This window comes from Micromys minutus, assembly GCF_963924665.1.
Source record: "Micromys minutus genome assembly, chromosome: 2".
Lineage (NCBI taxonomy): Eukaryota > Metazoa > Chordata > Mammalia > Rodentia > Muridae > Micromys > Micromys minutus.
This window is the reverse complement of record NC_137971.1, coordinates 34795029-34813946: the sequence shown is the minus strand read 5'-3', so window position 1 is coordinate 34813946 and position 18918 is coordinate 34795029. Positions and strand designations below refer to the sequence as shown.

At 41.6% G+C, this 18918-nt stretch overlaps 1 protein-coding gene across 1 annotated transcript in view; it reads right to left on the bottom strand.

Annotated features, from left to right (window-relative positions):
* The window catches only part of PGM5 (phosphoglucomutase 5), a 180047-nt gene that overhangs the window by 42849 nt on the left and 118280 nt on the right, over nucleotides 1-18918 (bottom strand). The window contains exons 8-9 of the mRNA XM_080913148.1: nucleotides 11585-11720; nucleotides 6328-6511 (exon numbers count right to left, since the gene is read on the bottom strand). Of these exons, the coding sequence (XP_080769274.1) occupies nucleotides 6328-6511; nucleotides 11585-11720 (320 nt within the window). The remainder of the gene's footprint in view (nucleotides 1-6327; nucleotides 6512-11584; nucleotides 11721-18918) is intronic.

Genomic DNA, 18918 nt, shown 5'->3' with positions numbered 1-18918 from the left:
AACTGTGGCTGGTGAGGTCACGGACCTAAGAGGGGAACCTATGAGTGCCACTTTCTTAAGCCGGCATCATTCCTGACTGCATTCTAAATACTTATCCTTACACCCACAAGTAAGTGTGGCCTTCATCTTGCATCAAAGATGCTCTGCAATAGACAGAAACCATTACAGAAATCCACACACAGCTTACAATGAGGAGAACAACAGATTCTGGAATGCTCATCGCCAACTGATACATTTATAGCACAATCCCTCCACCTAAGGCTAAGGAAACATCATAGAGAGGGGGGTGGAAAGACTGGGAGAGTCACAGGATTGACATGTGTCTTCTATATGTCACAAGGAGTCATACCCATGCAGTCTTAACAATGTGGTTAAGACCTTGACGCACACAATGACAATACCAGCCAACATCCCAAAGCTGATGGAGAAAATCTCAGGAAAATCCCACCTTTAGATGAAGAAATACACAGTTGATGGCCACTAAAAGAAGCCCCACAGATAGGTTACCCATTTCCAAGTGGCCAGCCCAAATAATGTAAATATGAACAAAACTAAACGGACCCATCATGTTTATCACATTATACACATATATTCATGTAACCATGATAATTAAAGAAGAGGAGGTCATGAGTTTGGGAGGAAGTGGGAAAACATGGGAAGAGTTGCAGAGGAGAGAGAGTAGGAAAATGATTAAATACAGTCCTCAAGTGTGAAATTCTCACAAAAACATGCTTTAAAAAGAGGAAGGCATAAAAATAGGCAAGTTCAAGGCCAGCCTAGGATATATAGTGAGTTCCAGGCCAGCCTAAACTAGAGTGTAAAACCCTATTTGAAAAAAAAATTATTTATTGATTTTGGTGAAGAAAGAGGATGCCTTATCCAACTGGTAAGTGTGTAAACTGGAACATCCACTATGGAAATAAAAGCTAAAATCATAACTACCATTTGGTAAGTTTAGCAATCCTAGGTATATACCTAGAGAATTCTAACTTAACATACCCGAGAGAAATGGTTATATTCATATTTATTGCTTTATTACACATGTCATGTCAGAAATGAAACCAGCCTAGATGTCCATTAATAGATGAATGCATAAAGAAAATGTGGTGTATGTACACACTGAAGTTTCATTCAACTATAAAGAAGAATGAGATTATTACATTGGTAGGAAAAAGGATGGAACTGGAGATCATTATGTTATGCTAAATAAGCCAGATGTAGACAGATTCCCCATGTTTTCTCTCATATGTGAAGTCTAGATTTAAATTTGTGGAGGGGGGGTTAGAAAGAAGTTTATGAGAGGGGGGAGAGAGGTCTAAAGGGAAGAGGGAACAACTGAATGTATGTGACAGGAACCTACAAGGAAAGACTGAGAAAAACAAGTGGGGAAAAAGGGGGGTGAGTGGGACAGAAGTGGGAGATGAGTAAGAAGAAAATCTATGAGATGCCATGATACTTGGTTACTGGCTTCAACCAACCTAGCATCCCCAAGGAAGACAGTCTCAATGAGAAATTATCTAGATTAGCTGTTCTATGGGTATGCGTGGGGACATTATCATTAAGATATATTCATTGAGACTGGAAAAGCCACTCGTGTGGGTGATATCTTTTGCTGAACAGGGGATTCTGCATTGTGTAAGAGCAGAGAAGGCAAGCAGAGCACTGGACCACATGCATTCTTGGCCCTTCCCTCCTGATATCCACTGCTTTGGCTTCTCCACTGTCTCTGATATGATAGGCTGGAACTGTGAATGAATCCCTTCTCCCCGAAGTTATTTTTGTCAGAGTATTTTGTCACAGCAACCAGAAGGAAAATCAAGTCGGAAATTAGAACTTTAAAAGTTGATTTTTTTTTTTTTTAATGATGGAGGAGTGAGGCCAGTCCTTGGATTCCCAGAACACACACTTCAAAGTTGCCCATGGAATTCCAGCAGGACCACAAGGCATAGGCTACTACAATGCTGTGCTTATAGACAGTCTCTGCAGAGAACAATATAAAAGGTATTGTTGAAAGCAGTGTCTGTTATCTAATTTTTTTTCTCTAGTAAGTTTGGACCACACAAGAGGTGACTAGGAGCCTCACATTACTGTGGACCACTCACTGGAACTTCAAATTTCACTATAAAACATTGGGAGGCTAGGATAAAATATAGATTCAATGTGATGTTTTCTAGGACTAGTACACACCATATATTATTTTCAAACAATGTACCTGCTGGATATGTAAATGTAGGTGTGTAGATGCACACTTTTTGGGGGATGGTGGGGACAGAAAAATATGGAAGGAGGAAATGATGTTCTCTTCCCTTGTGCTGATATCCAAGTTAAGGATTTTGGATAAATGGAAGGAACTAATACTTCTCGTGTGCAGATTGGTGACCAGCTACTACACCCAACTCTATAGAATGTCTTCCTCAGGTATCCTCCATCACCCACATGCACATCTCATCAACAGTGCCTCTCAAGTTGAGGCTTAGAGTAGTTCAAGAATATACCTAACATCAAATATCTGGACAAATACACCCTTTAAGCCTGGGGTCCATCTGATTTCAAACAATAGAGTACCAAAGAGGAAAAGGATGCCAAAAAGGATCACAGTAAGCTGCATCCAATAGCTGAAGAAGTAGAATGCCAAAGAGGACCACGGGTTTCCAAAGAGGAGTAAGATGCTGGAGTAGAGTGAGCGGCCTCCTATAGCACATCCAGAGTTACAGGGTTGTGCTTTCTTTGTGTTTTGAATACTGCCGTTTTTCTTTAGAGAGTTTTCTTTCTTTCTTCTTTCTTTCTTTCTTTCTTTCTTTCTTTCTTTCTTTCTTTCTTTCTTTCTTTCCTTTTTGAGGCAGAGTTTCATTATATGGCCCATCTTGACCTAGGACTCATGATCTCATGATCCTCAGCTTCCTAAGTGCCAGGAGTGTGTGGTTGGGTGTGTGGGGGAAGCAGATTATGACTTTTCCTGGCTCTGCTCCTATCTTAATTTTAAAAGAGTTTGCAGTATAGTATGTTGTTTTAAAGCAACAGTATTTAACAATACAGTAATAAATGTTAGCTGGGCGCTCATATGCTGCCAGCAAGAATGTAAAGTGGCAGACCTGGTTGTGAAGCCTTACGTTCCTTTAAGCCTTAGCCCAACGATTCCATTTCTAGTTTGTACCAACTGTGCCGCAGCCCACGTCTGTACAACTGCCTGTGAACACCACACCACGTTCATTATCAGTTGAGAGTGGAAACTGCACTGACAAGTGGAACCCAGCAACTGGCAAATGGAAAACAAAACGTGGCCATCCTTGCAATGGAGCATGGCTCAGTCATCAAAAGAGTGAAGTTTTGATACTGAATAATATAGAAGGCCGGGGTAGAGATAAGAAGGGAACGCTGACAGGCAAGTCACCTGTTGGGGGATTCTGTGTGACTTGAGCACATGGGGTTCCATTTAGAGGCAATATCCAGAATAGGAAAATCCATAGAGTCAGAAGTAGGTCATTGGTTGCTAGGATCTGAATGCTGGAGGGGTGTTGGAAGGGAAGTGACAGTTAAAATGAGAAAGGTCTCACTGTGGATTGGTAAAAATTGACTGCATTCCTTTGTCAATGCAAAAACTAATGGCAGTTGGGCATAAATGAGCAAATTGTATAGTGTGTGGGCTACATGACCATAAAGCTAGTACACATTTATAATTAGAAAACTGAACATTGACAAAACCAAACTGCGTATTTTGTGTATGCTCCATAAATATCTAGTGATCACTCCAAAGAACTTTATGACTATTTTGAAACCATTGTAGTTCATTTAAACCCGATTGTCTCCTTGTGGATTCTATTACTCAGGAAGTGTGCAGATTTTGCATACTATAACCCGAAGTGTCCCCCAGACGAATGTTGTGTTTGTTGATAACCTATAGGGTTTCACAGCTCTGCTGTGCTGAGTCCCAACTATATAGCACCCAACAGAACAAACTGTGCCAAAGGAGACATGCTGATTAGCTGGCAGTGCCTGTACAGCTCAGTGTTAACTGGTCCCTCATCACCCACACTAAACCAAAGCCAGGCCTTCTGAAATGCTCCAGTGGGATACAGAGCCACCCTTAAATGAAGATGTCACTCACAGGGCCCTGATATGTGCAAAAAAAAGACAGGTTTTTTTTTTTCTTCTTTACAAGAAAATTCCTAAGAGCAGGTCCTGATCTATTTATAGCTACATTAGAGCTCAGTTCGAACATGTGAAAAAAGAAAAATATTATATTCTAGAGGTCAAATTAAATATAGTATTTGTGGTTATGAAGAAGGTAAATGAAGCCACATCAGAATTTGGAGTTCAGGAAGTGCCCTGGTATAGCTGGTTAAAGAGTGTCTAAAAAGAAGGCATTTGAATACCCCAGAACAGAAAACAAGGTAAAGAAATCTTGGGTCAAACAGCAAATAAATTATCCCAATAGACAAACTTCTTATGACTAGACTAATAAAAACATTAATGTAATTTTCTCTAGACCTGTCCCCCGCACAAAGATAGTTCTAAGCTTTCTTCAGGCAACAGAAACCTCACAAGGACACTTTAGACAAGATGTGTGGCTTCAGGATGTTATTGCCATAGACCCAGATGTGTACTTTGGGAAGTGTGTATTTCAAGTCTCTTGAATCTTACTGCAAAAAAAAATTAAAACAACAACAAAACAAAACAAAAAATAAATAAACAAAGTGAGCCTTTGGCAAGGGGAAAGCTGTCCCAGAGGAAAAGTGGAAAAAAAAAAACTTGGAAAATACTATTCAAGGAATAGGGACTCAAAGATGTCATGTGAGCATCTGTCGTCCATCGCCGATGGCCGAAACACTGCTGTTATAACAGAGCGCAAGAACCGTCTTCAGTGAATGAAACAGGGCATATGTCTGTGGATGCTCCCTGTTGAAAGGAGAATTAGCACTTTTGTCTGCTGTAGAAAGAAAAGCTCACACATTTTCTTTTCTACCTTCATTCATTCCATGTCTGAAACAGCTGTGTGCAATGAGTGTCCTGTAGACGGAGAAGTATGGGCCTAAGAAACCAAAACACTTCCCTGTAATTCCACACAAGTGGCATGATTCAACTCTGACTTCTCAGTCATGCTTTCTTGGCTATGTTTGCCTTTCGATGTGGACACTAGGATCTGTAGAACGAAGGACTGCCTGTTTTCATTTTCATATGCGTGAGTCCTGCCTACATCATGTGGTACCTACAGAGGCCAGAAGAGGGCATTAGAGCCGCTGGAACTGAAGCTTCAGACAGTTATGAGCTGCTGTGTGGGTGCTAGTGACTGAAGCCTCTGGAATAGCAAGTGGTCTCAACTTCTGAGCATCTCTCCATCCCAATGGACTGATATTTTGATGGATATTTAAAAAATAACAATCAAACTAAGCCAACTTGAGGTGGTATACCAAGAGAATAAAAAAAGAATGTGCCAGGGTTTGTAATACATGCACTTTCACAATGAAGACAGCAGGGGGAGACACACTAGGATATTAGGATAACAGTAATACATTTTATCTAGTGACAGTCACCTGCAGCATCTGCCCATGATACCGTCTGCATGTACAAAAGGTGTATAATAAGATAAGACCCTGGGGATTTGAGAACCGAATCACTATCAACATTATTGAGGTTGTATTACTCTGTGAATGTTAATGCCTGTGATGTGCTCCCAGAGGCGTCACAATTTGCCATAGCCAATACATTCACAAGATGGAGAGGAAAACTCATTGTAGAGACATCAACTTTTCTCAAAAAGTTCACCAAGACAAAACCACAGCGGAAGCTGCAGTTGGCTTCGCTACTTGCCTGAGATTAGCATTCATCCGTGCATCTTCCACTTGAGATTTCTGGGCAAACTTTCCAGCTATTCCTTCCCTGCCAGGCACACTGAACTTACCTAAGCCCTCATGGCTCCTTGATGACATAGGGTAATAGAAAATGAAGCATCCCTCCACTAGGGGGATCTTAACGACAGATACTTTGCTCTAGGCACTTCTCTGAATTTATCACCAAGAATATCCACCACATAAAAGCACCTGAGGTTGCTACCATTAAAGGAGGAAATTCTGGGCCTATTCCTCCTATTTGAGAGCTTAGCATCAGTTACCAGGTATAAGAAATACGGGACAAAGAGGCCCAGGTTCTAATCCACCCTCTGCCTATAATGAAGGTAACTTTTAATGAGGGTTTCTTTCTGGATGGAGAGCTCTGCTGTTGAAAATAAAGAGCATGGAGAAGGCCACTCCTAAAGGGTTCTCTGGCTCTGTACACTTTGCCCACCGGCTTTGTCTGATCCACCTGTTTCAGTGACTCCCCTGCAAATACCTGTTTCTTGGTCACGGTGCCATCCACGGGGTCCACATATTCAAAGCTGTCGGTCTTTGCAATGCTGTAAATGTGGCTCCCCACAGCAAACTGCTGGCCGATGAAGGACTTGTCTGTCACTAGGGCCTCTAGGTCCCTCATGATGTAATACGTAGCCTTGGGCTCCAGTCCCTCGTAATCAAACCTGTTGGGGGAGAGCAGGAAGCAGGAAAACAAAACCCAATCAAGGATGGGCAATTGGGTGGACCCCTCAAAGATCTGGTTCCAGGAGATTCAGAAAAGCATATAAGCCTTGCTTTCTCCTCCAAGCCTTTCCAACACAATCCCCAATACAGTGGCAGCCTTATAAAACTCAAAATATGTGGTTTCTTTCATACAAGACCCTCCTCAAACTCCTATCATATTGAGAACAAAACCTAAAACTCGAAGCACAGTCTATCACACAATGTGGGGTCCAACCCTGCCCTGTTTGGCTTGATCTGAACTGACTTTTCTCTGCTTCCTTTTTTTCCCCCCTAGGACTCAGTAAGTATTTAGTGAGGTTCAGTTTTGAATTTAAGTAGCTGTTGAAAAGAAGCTAAGGAGGCATCTGTGAAACTGATGCCACAAAGTGAGACAATATCTCTTTCCCACCATGAAGATAATTAACTAAAAGACTCTGTCGGCTTTCTTAGAGGCAAGCTGAGGCTCTTCCAGTCTAGCCTGAAGCAGGGACCCACATGCTGGGCAAAGACATATCCCAGAAGGTTCTGACCTATTCAGCTTTTACTTTTACCTGTGAGAGAAAAGTTTAGTTGAGTCAGATGTTCTGGCTTTATTCATAGTTTGGTTTCTGTGAATGTGATTGTATCAGGTGTGTGTGTGTGTGTGTGTGTGTGTGTGTGTGTGAGAGAGAGAGAGAGAGAGAGAGAGAGAGAGAGAGAGAGAGAGATATGTTGGTTTATTTGTTAAGCAATAGTTGAACAAGTTAGAGATTTAAATATTGACAAATATATTTAAAATACTATTTATGATGATATTGGACAGAGACAAACTAATTGATTAATGGAATAGAATTGAAAACTGAGAAATAAAACCACACGCTTATAGACACTTGATCTTTGACAAAAAAGCAAAATAAACAAATAAATAAGTAAGTAAAAATGGTGCTGGTCTAACTGGCACTCTGCATGTAGAAAAATGAAAATAGACCCATGTTTGTCACCTTGCACAAAGCTCAAGTCCAAGTGGATCAAAGACCTCAACATAAAACCAGATGCATGGAATGGAATAGAAGAAAAAGTGGAAAATAGCCTTGAAATATCCTAACAGAAGCCCAGTGGCTCAGGCTCTAAGATCAAGACTTGATAAATGGGAACCATGCTTCTGCCCTATAGTCTGTTCTCATGCTGACCCCTGACCTGCTCCCTCCACGGTGCCCTTCCTGTCAGTCCTCTCCTTCTCATTGGTTCTCAGGCTTCTTTGTGCCTGGCACACTCAAAGAGCTGGCTTGTCCTGTTCTTTCAACCTCCAAATCTCCTGAAAGTTCCTCTCTTGAGCATCCATCAATCCACCCAAGTAGCTTCCCTTTCTCTCCACCTGCACATTTTCTTTTGCATTGTCTTGTGGCTTCCCCCAGTCTTGTCCCTTGGTTTGTTTACTTCTAGTCTGCCTTTGCCCTTCAGAATATGAGTCTAAAAGGGCACAGACCATAGCTCTCCCATTCTCTGCTGTTCTGGAACTTTGTGAGTAGCCTGGGATGAGGAAGCAATGGGGGAGGGAGGGGGATAAAAAGAGAGAGAAAAGGGAACTGAGCACACTATAAAAAAAAAAAAATCTCTGGAAAACTTGAAAGAAATGTCACAATTGTTCCATTCAAAAAAAAAAGTCCTCCTAGCCACAAGCTATTTGAATCAAATAGTAGGGCTGGGTAGTAATCAGAAGGGGGAAAAAACAGATTGAAATTATTCTTGGCTTGTTTGTTTTGGAGTTTGAGAAATGATGATACAGACCTCACAGCTGGCATAAGGCCAGGCTCTGGAGCTTTAAAAAAACATCTGGTCATTGGCTTATTCGGTTCCGCCTACCCCCCCAGTTACTAATATAGAGAAATTGTCTTTCCAAACATCTCATAACTGTCTCCAATTCCAACTGGCACACCATGGCAGGGAGGGCTATTTGCAAATAAAGCCGGAGGAGGGGCAGCTGAGCCCAAATGGCTTCAGTAGGACTTCACCTATGGGCTGTTTGCATTCAAGGAGAATATTCAAAGCAAGCTAAAAGATGGAAACTGAATATTCGCTACAACTTTTACTGACTTGAAAGCTTTAAAGAACTTCGCTAAACATCAGAACACTTGCCAAAAATGAGGGACATGGAATGACACCATATCCTTTTCTTTCTCCTACACCAGGTATTTCTTTCTCAGCTTTGGAAAAAAAGGTTAACAGGAAAGTCCTTATAACACTGTCAGGGAATGTGTTCAAGCATGGAGTTCCTGTTAGAGATAGCCACTCTGGAAGGGGAGAGACCCGTCTAAGCCAGGCCTGACAGCGTGTATTTGTGTTTCAAATACTTAGGAGACTCAGGCAAGAGAATTAAATATGAATTCAAGGCCAGCCTAGCTCCATAGTAATATTAAAATAAAATTACATATAATTGTTAATATATATAAATAATTATACACACACCAAGGTAAGCAAAAAGAGGTAGGAAGATAGATAAGACTAGAGAGAGTTCAGGCAAAAGTTCAATACATAAGAACATTTACTAATGAGGAAGACCATGTTGAGTCTAAAGCTGAGATCATGTCCAAGCATCTGACCTAGTGTTCATCTTCATACACAAATGATTCCTGAAGTCTCCCTCCCCATCTCCAGCCTGTTAGCCCCTCCAGCCTCCACCCTGAGCACCACAATTTCAAGGGATAAAGCCTCTAAGTGGGAAACTATTCCTGGGGTTTAAATAGACAAACAACATTAGGAGACTTTTCTCGGTTACAACTTTAATTCAACTATTTATGACACTGAAATTTTTTTATGATTTCCTTCTTTACAAAAAAACTGTCCCCTAGAAATCAAATTATTTTAAAATTTCTTCCTTCTGACTTGTTATTTACTAGAATTTAAGGAGATAGTTGTCTTTTGCTGTACCTGCTCCCTACTCCCTTCTTCTTAATCTCTGTGATCCTTTTAGACAAAAATTTGAAATACTGTTCAACGTCCTGTAAGAAATCAAATCTTCATTGCATAGTATTATCTAATATGGTATTGTTATGAAAGAGCAATTAGCATTACAAGCTCTTGGCCACAAAACATGAAGTATATTATAAATACACTATCATCACACCATTTCTGCAAAACACTGGTAGGAACCTAGGTTGACATCCCACAAATTATGAAGAGCACGTCTCTGACTTAGAGTAATCTCCCTGCTAGCTGCCAAGCACAAAGTATTTTTATCAGGTTGGAATCTTTATAAGATCTTTATACAACAGAAGAATTTCTCATGCCAAGTAGTATTTGAATATAAATTAAACAAATATATAAATATATAAATTCCCTAAGAATCAGGGGTATGTAGTCCATATTAGAAATATTGATGAGCAAGACAAAGTCCTACCTTAGAATTTCTGTTTTATGAGTCAATAAATAACATGCTGGTTTATTTATTGTCACATTCCTAGTCGTCATAACTAGCCAGGCATCAAAGCTATTATGATTGTTGTCTAGATTTCCCAGAACATTGCACTCCCTTAGAGTTTAATAAGCACTGTCACGGTCTTCCTTATCCTCTGGTATTTATCTAAGTAAATGGCTTCTCAAAAGAAGAAACAATCACCATATAAGGGAAACATCAAATGCTTTTTGCCCCTTGAGCCCTTGAAACTCAACTGAACACCCAAAGCTGATAACTACATACAAGCAAAGAAGAATGAGCCACATTATCTGCTGTAACAAACAGAGTCTGAGGTTACCCCACACATAGTTGCCTGTAGTCAACAATTTTTCTAGACCACCTTTCCTCTAAGCATGGCTTGGCATGAGATACACACACCAGGCACCTGGTACACACAGCTAGGTAGCAAAGCCTGAAAGGTTCCTGCTCTTTCTCACTTCTCCAGCAGGAAATTGATAGACCAGCTGCCCTGAGTTCCAGCCTATCACTCTTTCATTTGCCCCTTTCAGAGGTACGATTTTCCTTCTCAGTGTCTCTTTTCATAGGGTAAGCTTCTAGCAAAAATCTGGGACTTCTGAACCATGTGGGTCATGCAAAGAGCCTCCGCTCAGCCATCTTAGAACCCTTCTAATATGTAGAGATTAGAGCCAGGTTGGGAAAAGATTCTAAAGCCACAAAACTGTGGACTTTTGTGTCTTTTCACTCCTTAAAAAGATGGATGTGGAACAAACAAATATGTCTGCTTTGACTACAGGACTCACAGCTCACAAGAAATTTCTCAAAGCTCTGCATTTTGAAACCCTCTTGGCATGACCATTCATTTTGGCTTATAGTTTCTATGAAAAAATTAGAGATGGATGTTGTAGATTTATGTTAAGGTAATACATGATTGGACAGGTGAGAAATAGGCAGGGAAAGGTCTAGGAAGGTGGGAGAGGAGGAGAGGAGGGGGAGATTCGAGGAGAAACGAAGATGAAGGTAGATGTTTATGTCTCTCTCAGCGCATCTCTAGCTTGATGAGGTTGTTATTATTTTTAAGGGTTTCTATGGGTCTTTTTTATCTCATATAGAAGAGCAGTTTGTATCTGTTCATTGGTTGTAAGCTTATCTTATAGAGGGTGTGTGGATTGAGAATTTGACATATCAACCTGTTTGATAAGCTACCGGGCTTTGGAGTCATGCTTGTGCCAGGCAGCAGAGAAAAGGAACATGTGTATCCACCAGGGACAGAAGCTACAAAGGGACAGTAGAGTGAATTGTGTCAGAGTTCCTAGAGGTGGCATGGAGTGCCAGTCAGAGTGAGACCGCATGGTGTCTGCTCTGCTCTACACTAGAGCTGTGTCCATGGAGTGATACTTGGTGGGGGGGGCATAAAAGTCTAAACCAATTCTTTATAATATTTACCACAACAGGATGTCTCCAGGGCAGGTAAATCTGTCCATTGGTAGCCCTTGACACACTCTCAAACAGCTAGTCCCAGCCTTCTAGTCCCTCAGATGCTTCTAAAAGATGCTTTCTCATCAAATTCTGGACCAACAGTTTTAGAAAACATCTCTAATGTATTTTTCAAGACACATGCAGAGAGCCTGACCCTTCTTACCTGCAGTAGTAGTGGCGGCCATATTTGGCCCAGTGATCTCTAACAATTTCCTCCACGCTCTGTTTCCGGGCAGCAATAATGGACAGCCAGACCAAGACAGCCCAGAGGCCATCTTTCTCTCGGAGATGATCAGACCCTAAGGCAAAAAGAGGAATTCTGTTAAGGGTTCTCTCCTAAGGAAAAGCAAAGGGAACAAAACCATTTAGCAACTTGGAGATACATTACCCACTAAACAGACTTGGTATGTTATAATATATTTGCCTTTTTCCCTCTAAGATATGTAACTGAAATTCAAATAATAACAAAAGACACAATAAAAATCCTAACAGTTGTTGAAGGAATTGAAGACCCAAAATGATACAATGTTACCATTTACCCTTTATTTTATTCAGTAAATATTTGACAACTCTTGTAATCATCCAAGCATTTTTGTATCTCCTGGGAATAGAGGAGTAAGAAAGGAATTTTTTTACTCACAGTCTGAATTCAAGTATATGTGGGAGGGCAAGAACAGAACAAACAGAAGAATATGACACATGAAACAGGGACAGATGCTTTGAAGAAATTAGAGTAGATGCTGGCCTGGTATTAGAGGGTACTGGTTTGCCCAAAAGACACATCTTCTGGTAGCCTATGGCTATGGGTTTATTTAGAGGAAATAGTCTTTGCAGGTGTGATTGAGTTAGGTGTCTTGAAATAAAGTCATCCTGGACTTAGGTGGGTCTTAAATACAATAATGGTGTTCTTATAGCCAAAGACATGGACAAGGAGAAATGGAGCCCCAGTCTGCATAGACACAGTGCTGGAATTAAACTGCTATAATCTCAGAAGTACACAGAGGCACCTGAGACTAAAGATACAAGAAGAGATTCTGCCCCATAGTCCTCAGTGTGAGCACAGTCCGACAGCACCTCCGTATTGGATGGCTGGAGTCTGAGACCAAGAGAGGATCCTCCTATCATGCAAACCACCCAGCTCATGCTGAATGGTTATGGCAACCCTAGAGACCAATGCAGTTGTAAAGGTCAGGCTCAATGAGTTACTAACACCTGAGAATGAGACAGGATGAGAAAATGCACACAGACATCTGGAGAAGAAGGCATCCAAGCCAAAGGAGAGCAAACCCACAGTTCCAGAGGCAGGGATGACTATAGGAGGCTAAAAGGTGAAGAATTTCTCATACAAACAATTCATGCAGCTTAATGGGAGTCTACTGTGCTTCATCCACCCAGAAGCTTGCGCTGCAGATACATTTAATGTCTGTTTCTTGGTCAGGAATGAGGATCCCAACTAACCTCTGCTGCTTGCCAGGGTTGAAAGATCATTTAGAAGTTACTAATCTTTCCTGTAACATGATACTATCACCAATCTTGAGATCCCATAACAATCTAATCAGGTTCAAAGGGCAGGCTCTAGGGTGGTGGCACATGCCTGGTTTCCCAGCTAATCAGTAAGCTGGGGCAGCATTGGAAGTTCAAAATCAGCCTGGGTAGCAGAGTAAGGCTGTTAAAAGGCAGCGAAGGGAGGCAGGCACATTCTAGAGACCAGTTTTGTGTTCAGATCCTTCCTTACCCACTCACGTTTGTTTGCTATACTTCCCTAGAATAGAATAATAGTAACAGCCTCTGCTCTGTGGCTTCTTCTGGGATTAGTCAACTAAATATCCATAAGGATCTGGAAGTGACTGAGAGGTCACAGTGGTTGTGGCTAATTCTCATAAGGTGCCTACAATGTTGATTCCTCAATACTTGCTTTAAAACACATCACTCTGTTATTAACACACGAGCCTCTTTCCTCCTCCTCTACCTTCTCTCCCCCTCCTCCTCTTCTTTTACTGACTCTAGCAATAGCAACGTCTTAAGAACTGGGACTGGGCCCGGAAGTGGACCATCTCTATTACAATCCAGCAGCAACAAGAGACAAGCTCACTCTTGATTTTAAGGTGATGAAATAGACATAAAAAAAATCAACAAAGCAAACGGTGTCACAGAAGCCTTAAAACCTTAAAAATGGGACAAAATGATTCCTCAGTTAAGTTAAATATCTGTGCAGACTAAAGCTGAAGCTACAGGCTGCTTGCTTACCATTGTTGGTCTACAGAGAGTACTGAATGTTAAGTATGTTCTCTCAAGGAGAAAAGCATGCAACCAGAGAGGACAGAAAAGTAATTTACATCAATAGGAAAAAGAGTCAACTTTTTAGTCTCTAGTTCTTAACACACACTGATCAATGGTCTGCCAGTGACACTGTTGGATGTCCCATTGTGGTTGGCTCCAGGTTAAGAAGACCCTGGGCATTAATCATCACACCATAAAGAGACTTGTCTCAGCCAGTGAGTTCTTTATGCTGGAAAAAAAAAAAAGAAGAAATTTGGAAGAGTCAGGCTTAGCAATATGGCCAGCTGCCAAAACAACAAGCCAAGGAAACCCGGCCCAGTGCAATCATCTCAAACCCTCTTGTCCTTTTATAGCTGAGGGGGAAAGTCACTTTTACTTACCGGCTGGAGAAAAGTAACCTTTTGTCTAAAACAAGGGCTTTGCATACCTTGGATCCCCAGCTGGATCACATTACCAGAGATAGAACCATTAGATGCTATTAAGTCCTTAAGATAAGATGTCAGAATTTAGTGGCACAGAGACACAGAGTTCTTTTAGATGGATAAAACCCCCTGGTCATCTGCAGATATTGCATAGGAAGTTTGTGAGCTGGCCTGGACATCTTTGCCAACAGGGCCAACAGTTGCCAAGGGTCATAAAGGGCTGATGATCAAGTGAAGTTCGCTGCGCTCTCTAGTTCACTGAAGAAGTGTGAGAGAGGCCATGGGGCTGCAATGATCAGATGTTTCTGTTGGATAATCACAATGCTTGGTGGGGGTGAAGTCCTTTGACATCCCTGTAAGGCAAGTGAACTCCAATGCCCTATGCCTGTCAGGTAAATTGCATAAAAAAAAATATGAACACACACAGAGAAGCAGGTCTACTCTAAAAGCCTACTATGAGGACGGGGGAAATGTACACACACACACACACACACACACACACACACACACACGATAGATAGATAGATAGATAGATAGATAGATAGATAGATAGATAGATACATAGATAGATACATAGATAGATATATAGGTAGATACATAGATAGATACATAGATAGTAGATGATAGATAGAGATAAATAGATAAATAGATATAGATAGATAGATAGATAGATAGATAGATAGATAGATAGATAAACCACATCCTGGAAAATGCTTTCAGGATTCACTGAGAGGACTCCCAGCAGACAGCCGTGAGAAAGGCAAGAGCAAGCACTTTTCATTTGAGGCCAATGAACCATAAGCCCACATCCCAAACCAGCAACTGTCAAGAGGAAAATAATGATGGGCCAGCAAACATCTGAACAAATGTTCAGTCTCCCTGTGGTCAAAGAAAAGCCAATAGAACAGGGCAGCATTTGCAGGCTGTCACACTAGCCAACATTGGCTTACAAAGAAACTGTCCTAGTAACAAAAAGGCATCCGTGCAGATGGAGGCAGTCTGGTCCAATAGACACCTAATAATGATCAAAAACCTTAGCAGGATGGTAGCCTTTGGACTCTGCTGTTCTCTTTCTAACCCTTCAGTCTTACAGACATTCACTCACGGAAATAACTTAAAGGGAATAAATTGGAAAAATAAATATTAATCGCTGAACAACAGAGTAATTGTGGAAAAGCTGAAGGAAAACCTCTTACAGAACAAAACTAAAACAAGAATCTTCAGGAACATAGTGATGCTCAGGCAAATGTAATAACTGGAAAAATTACTTAATTCAGAGCTTTTTTTTTTTTTTTTTTGCGGGAAACACATGGATGCATATGGGACACAGGTGGACAACAGACCTTCTAACGACAGTTATGTGGCTCTGAAAACGACAGGACTGTGGTTGCTTTTCTTCTCTGCTCCTTACTTTATCTCTACACTAAACATATAAGTCTTTTCAAAACTCAAAATTTTAAATTTGTCAATGATCCATAAAAATTTAAATTTTAAACGTATGTGTTCCAGGCTGTTGTGTGGTTAGATTCAGCCAGTACACGGCCTTTTGAGACAGGTTTCTTTCCCTCTGTAATATGCCTGACGGTGTCCTTCCTGTCTTTTCATAGTTGGAGGGCTTACCTTGGAGCACTGAGTAACACAATCAACAAATTATTGCAAATCACTAAAGCATCACAATAGTATATTGCTACTAAGTCAAATCCATACGATACCATGGGAATCCTGAATCTCAGTGTCATTACTAAGTATAGAACAATTTTTGAGCTTGGTTTCTCTAGCTTCTGGCTGCTCCTGTAGCCAAAGCCTACCATTCAGTTGGGACAAGGCAAGGAGAATTTAACCCTAACTTTCAAGTCTAGAAGTAACCACTGAGCTTCCTTCCCTTCTTCTATCCAAGACATCCCGATGCAAGCCCACCCACCTTCATCTACCCAGCCTGCACCACGGCCATCATGCCAAAGCCCACAGGCCTGCAGGAGGCAAGTCCTACCCTGCCAGACTCCAGCAAAAGGCAGCACAAAAGGGATCTATTTTCCTGTCAGAAATATCACCGATCCCTCTCTACTCAGTCTGATCTGGAATTTTTTTCAAGCTTTAGAACCACATTCCTTGGGCCTGTGTGAGCTCTCAGTGGGTGAATCATTACCACAGAAGCCTGAAGGCCTGAACATGGGCCCTGGAACCCACAGTGAAAAGGGAGAACCAATTCCTAAAAGCTGGTCTTTGACCTCCACACACACGTGCACTCCCCCATTACCCATGCACACACAAAAGGTCAGCAGTGTGCCAGGATACATGCTGTACTCACCAGAGAGGACAGCGGAAGAAAAGAAACAAGAGGAGGCAATAAAGAAAAGCAGAAGGACTCTTTTCAAATAGGCTAAGCAATTCAGCATCGCATATGTAGTCAAATCCGCACTTGACGGGAATCCTGAATTTTAGGATTATCATATTATATTGCATTGTATAAAGATTATTATTATAATCTTGGTCAGTTAGGAAATCCAGGCCATCCTTGCTCACACCTGGTGTATTATGGCTATCAAGACTGAACTTCAGCACAGTTCTCAAACCTCAATGGCAAATTACAGTCACTAGAGAATGTTAAAAAGCCCCATCTGGCCAGTCACAGCAGGCATGAGAAATCTTTTAGACTAGCTCCCTGGCCACAGGTATCCAGGCTGGGGGAGGCTGCTGGGTAGGGGTCCATGTCTGCCTCCTTTTGCTCTAAGTTGAGACAAAACAATAGCTGCTGCTTTCCTATTCAGGAGACACCACTGGCCTTGTGACGTGGGTGTCTGTCACTCCTGTCTTGTGGTTTTGTTCTGTCCTTTGCATTTGGAAAAGTGAGGACTTGACCAGGTTTGGAGTGGCTGATTCATCCCAGGACTTTTCCATTTTGGGTTTGAGAAGTCTCATATCCTAAGACGCTTCTAAGTCCCTAACAAAGCAGAACAGTAGCCCATCCAATAAAAAGGACCACGTGCTCAAAGAGGTTCTGGGTAATTTTTTGGAAATTTGAACATTTAGAATGTGCTGGCACACACAATCCCTAGAACCCGTGTACAGTACAGGCGACATGTACAGCCATACAAGTACATATGTAAGCATCACACAGGCTCTGAAAGCAAAATTCTAAGCTGAGTGAGGTCCCATATAAGATAACACTGTGACACCAGGCACTAGTCTCAGCCATTTCATACATCTCTCCTAGGGTTTACAATTCCACAGCCCTTTATTATAGACGAAGGGATGGGGTCAAGATATGAGGTCACATACCTATTAAGTATCAGAGACATTTGAATCTGAGCAGCTTGGCTCCAATGCCTCTACAGACTTTCTGACTCCTGGAGTCACACAGTAATGGGAACATCCTAAAGGTGAGCAGGAGAAGCAACCATGTGGTCAGAGCAGAGCTCAGCCACCTAAGGCTCTGGGGGATGGACTTGCAGTCCTTCTCTTCACACTCCACTTCTGTCTGCTTGCCTCTAATTCTTATTCAGCTGTGGTGAAATTCTCTCCATCTTCATGTCATCTACCCAAGACAGGGATATTTATTTTCTTTAAACAGCAGGACCATGAGTTAAAACCAGGGTATCAACATCCCTTTCAGATAGACTCCAGAACCTGCCAAAGAATTGTGAAACAATTCTTCTCCATTTTTTTTCAAACTAATTATATTCAGCTCTCTCACATCTGGTAGAAAATGAAGGTTCACTAAAAAAATATGACTTTTTATACATGTCATATATAATATATGGTATATATTTTATGCTAAAAAGAAACACTCTGAAATGTGCAGATGTTCATCACTAGGAGAGCAAAGCTCACCTGCTTGGAATAGGGTCAGTGCTAGCCATAAGTTCAGAAAGGCCATGTGGCAGAAGCTACTGCCCCCATATCCTCTGCACTGTGGGCTCCATGGTTAAGGAAGAGTTGTAGTAATAGACAAATGATATGCAACATTCAGTGCTACTAATAATATTTCATACAACATAATCTGGCTAATCTGATGATCCTTTAAGTAACACCTTGCAGACTCTACAGGGGAGGGCTGAACATGTGAGATTCTTCCCTCTGTATCCCTGAAAGATATGAATGAAATGTTTGCTGAACATAAATGAAGGACAGCATGAACCACTAGCTCTATCCTAAAAGTGGAGCTAGCCAGAGCAAGCTAACCTATTGCAATGGGGAAACTTTGTAAGTCATCTTCCTGAAAAGATGTGTCTCGTGAGTGGGAAGAAGGAGGCTCAGAAAAGTAAAGCTGTTCATCCAGGTCAATAGAACCACATAGCGGGGGTGGGGGTGGGGAGGAGAGGGTCAAGGCTGGAGCCAGCTCTGCCAGGTCCTGTGACATTTGTAGGACATACCACCCTACAATTTATGTAGAATAGATCCCATATCATATAAAATAACAACAGGGCCTGGGGATCAAACTTACTAGCATCACTGAAACATGAGCAGCAGGTGTTGGAGAACCTGCAAGAGTGAGTTTGAATCCTCACTCGATCAAGATGACTTTAGTCAGAGGCTTGACCCTCCCTAAGCCATAGTGACACCATCTACAAAACAGGAGCTATTATGGTCTTTTAGGGTAGAGAGTAAAGTACAAGGGATGCTGGGCATTGTGTCTCTTGCTGAGGAGGCTTCCATGAGTAACACTTGTTATTTTAGTAACTCATTTCTAGTCAATTTACCCTCCAGGCCAAAGAACGGGGCATGTTAGAAGCTTCATGGGCAGCCAATGGATACATTTCCGGGGGCGGGGGGCACTTGGACCATGCCACAAGAG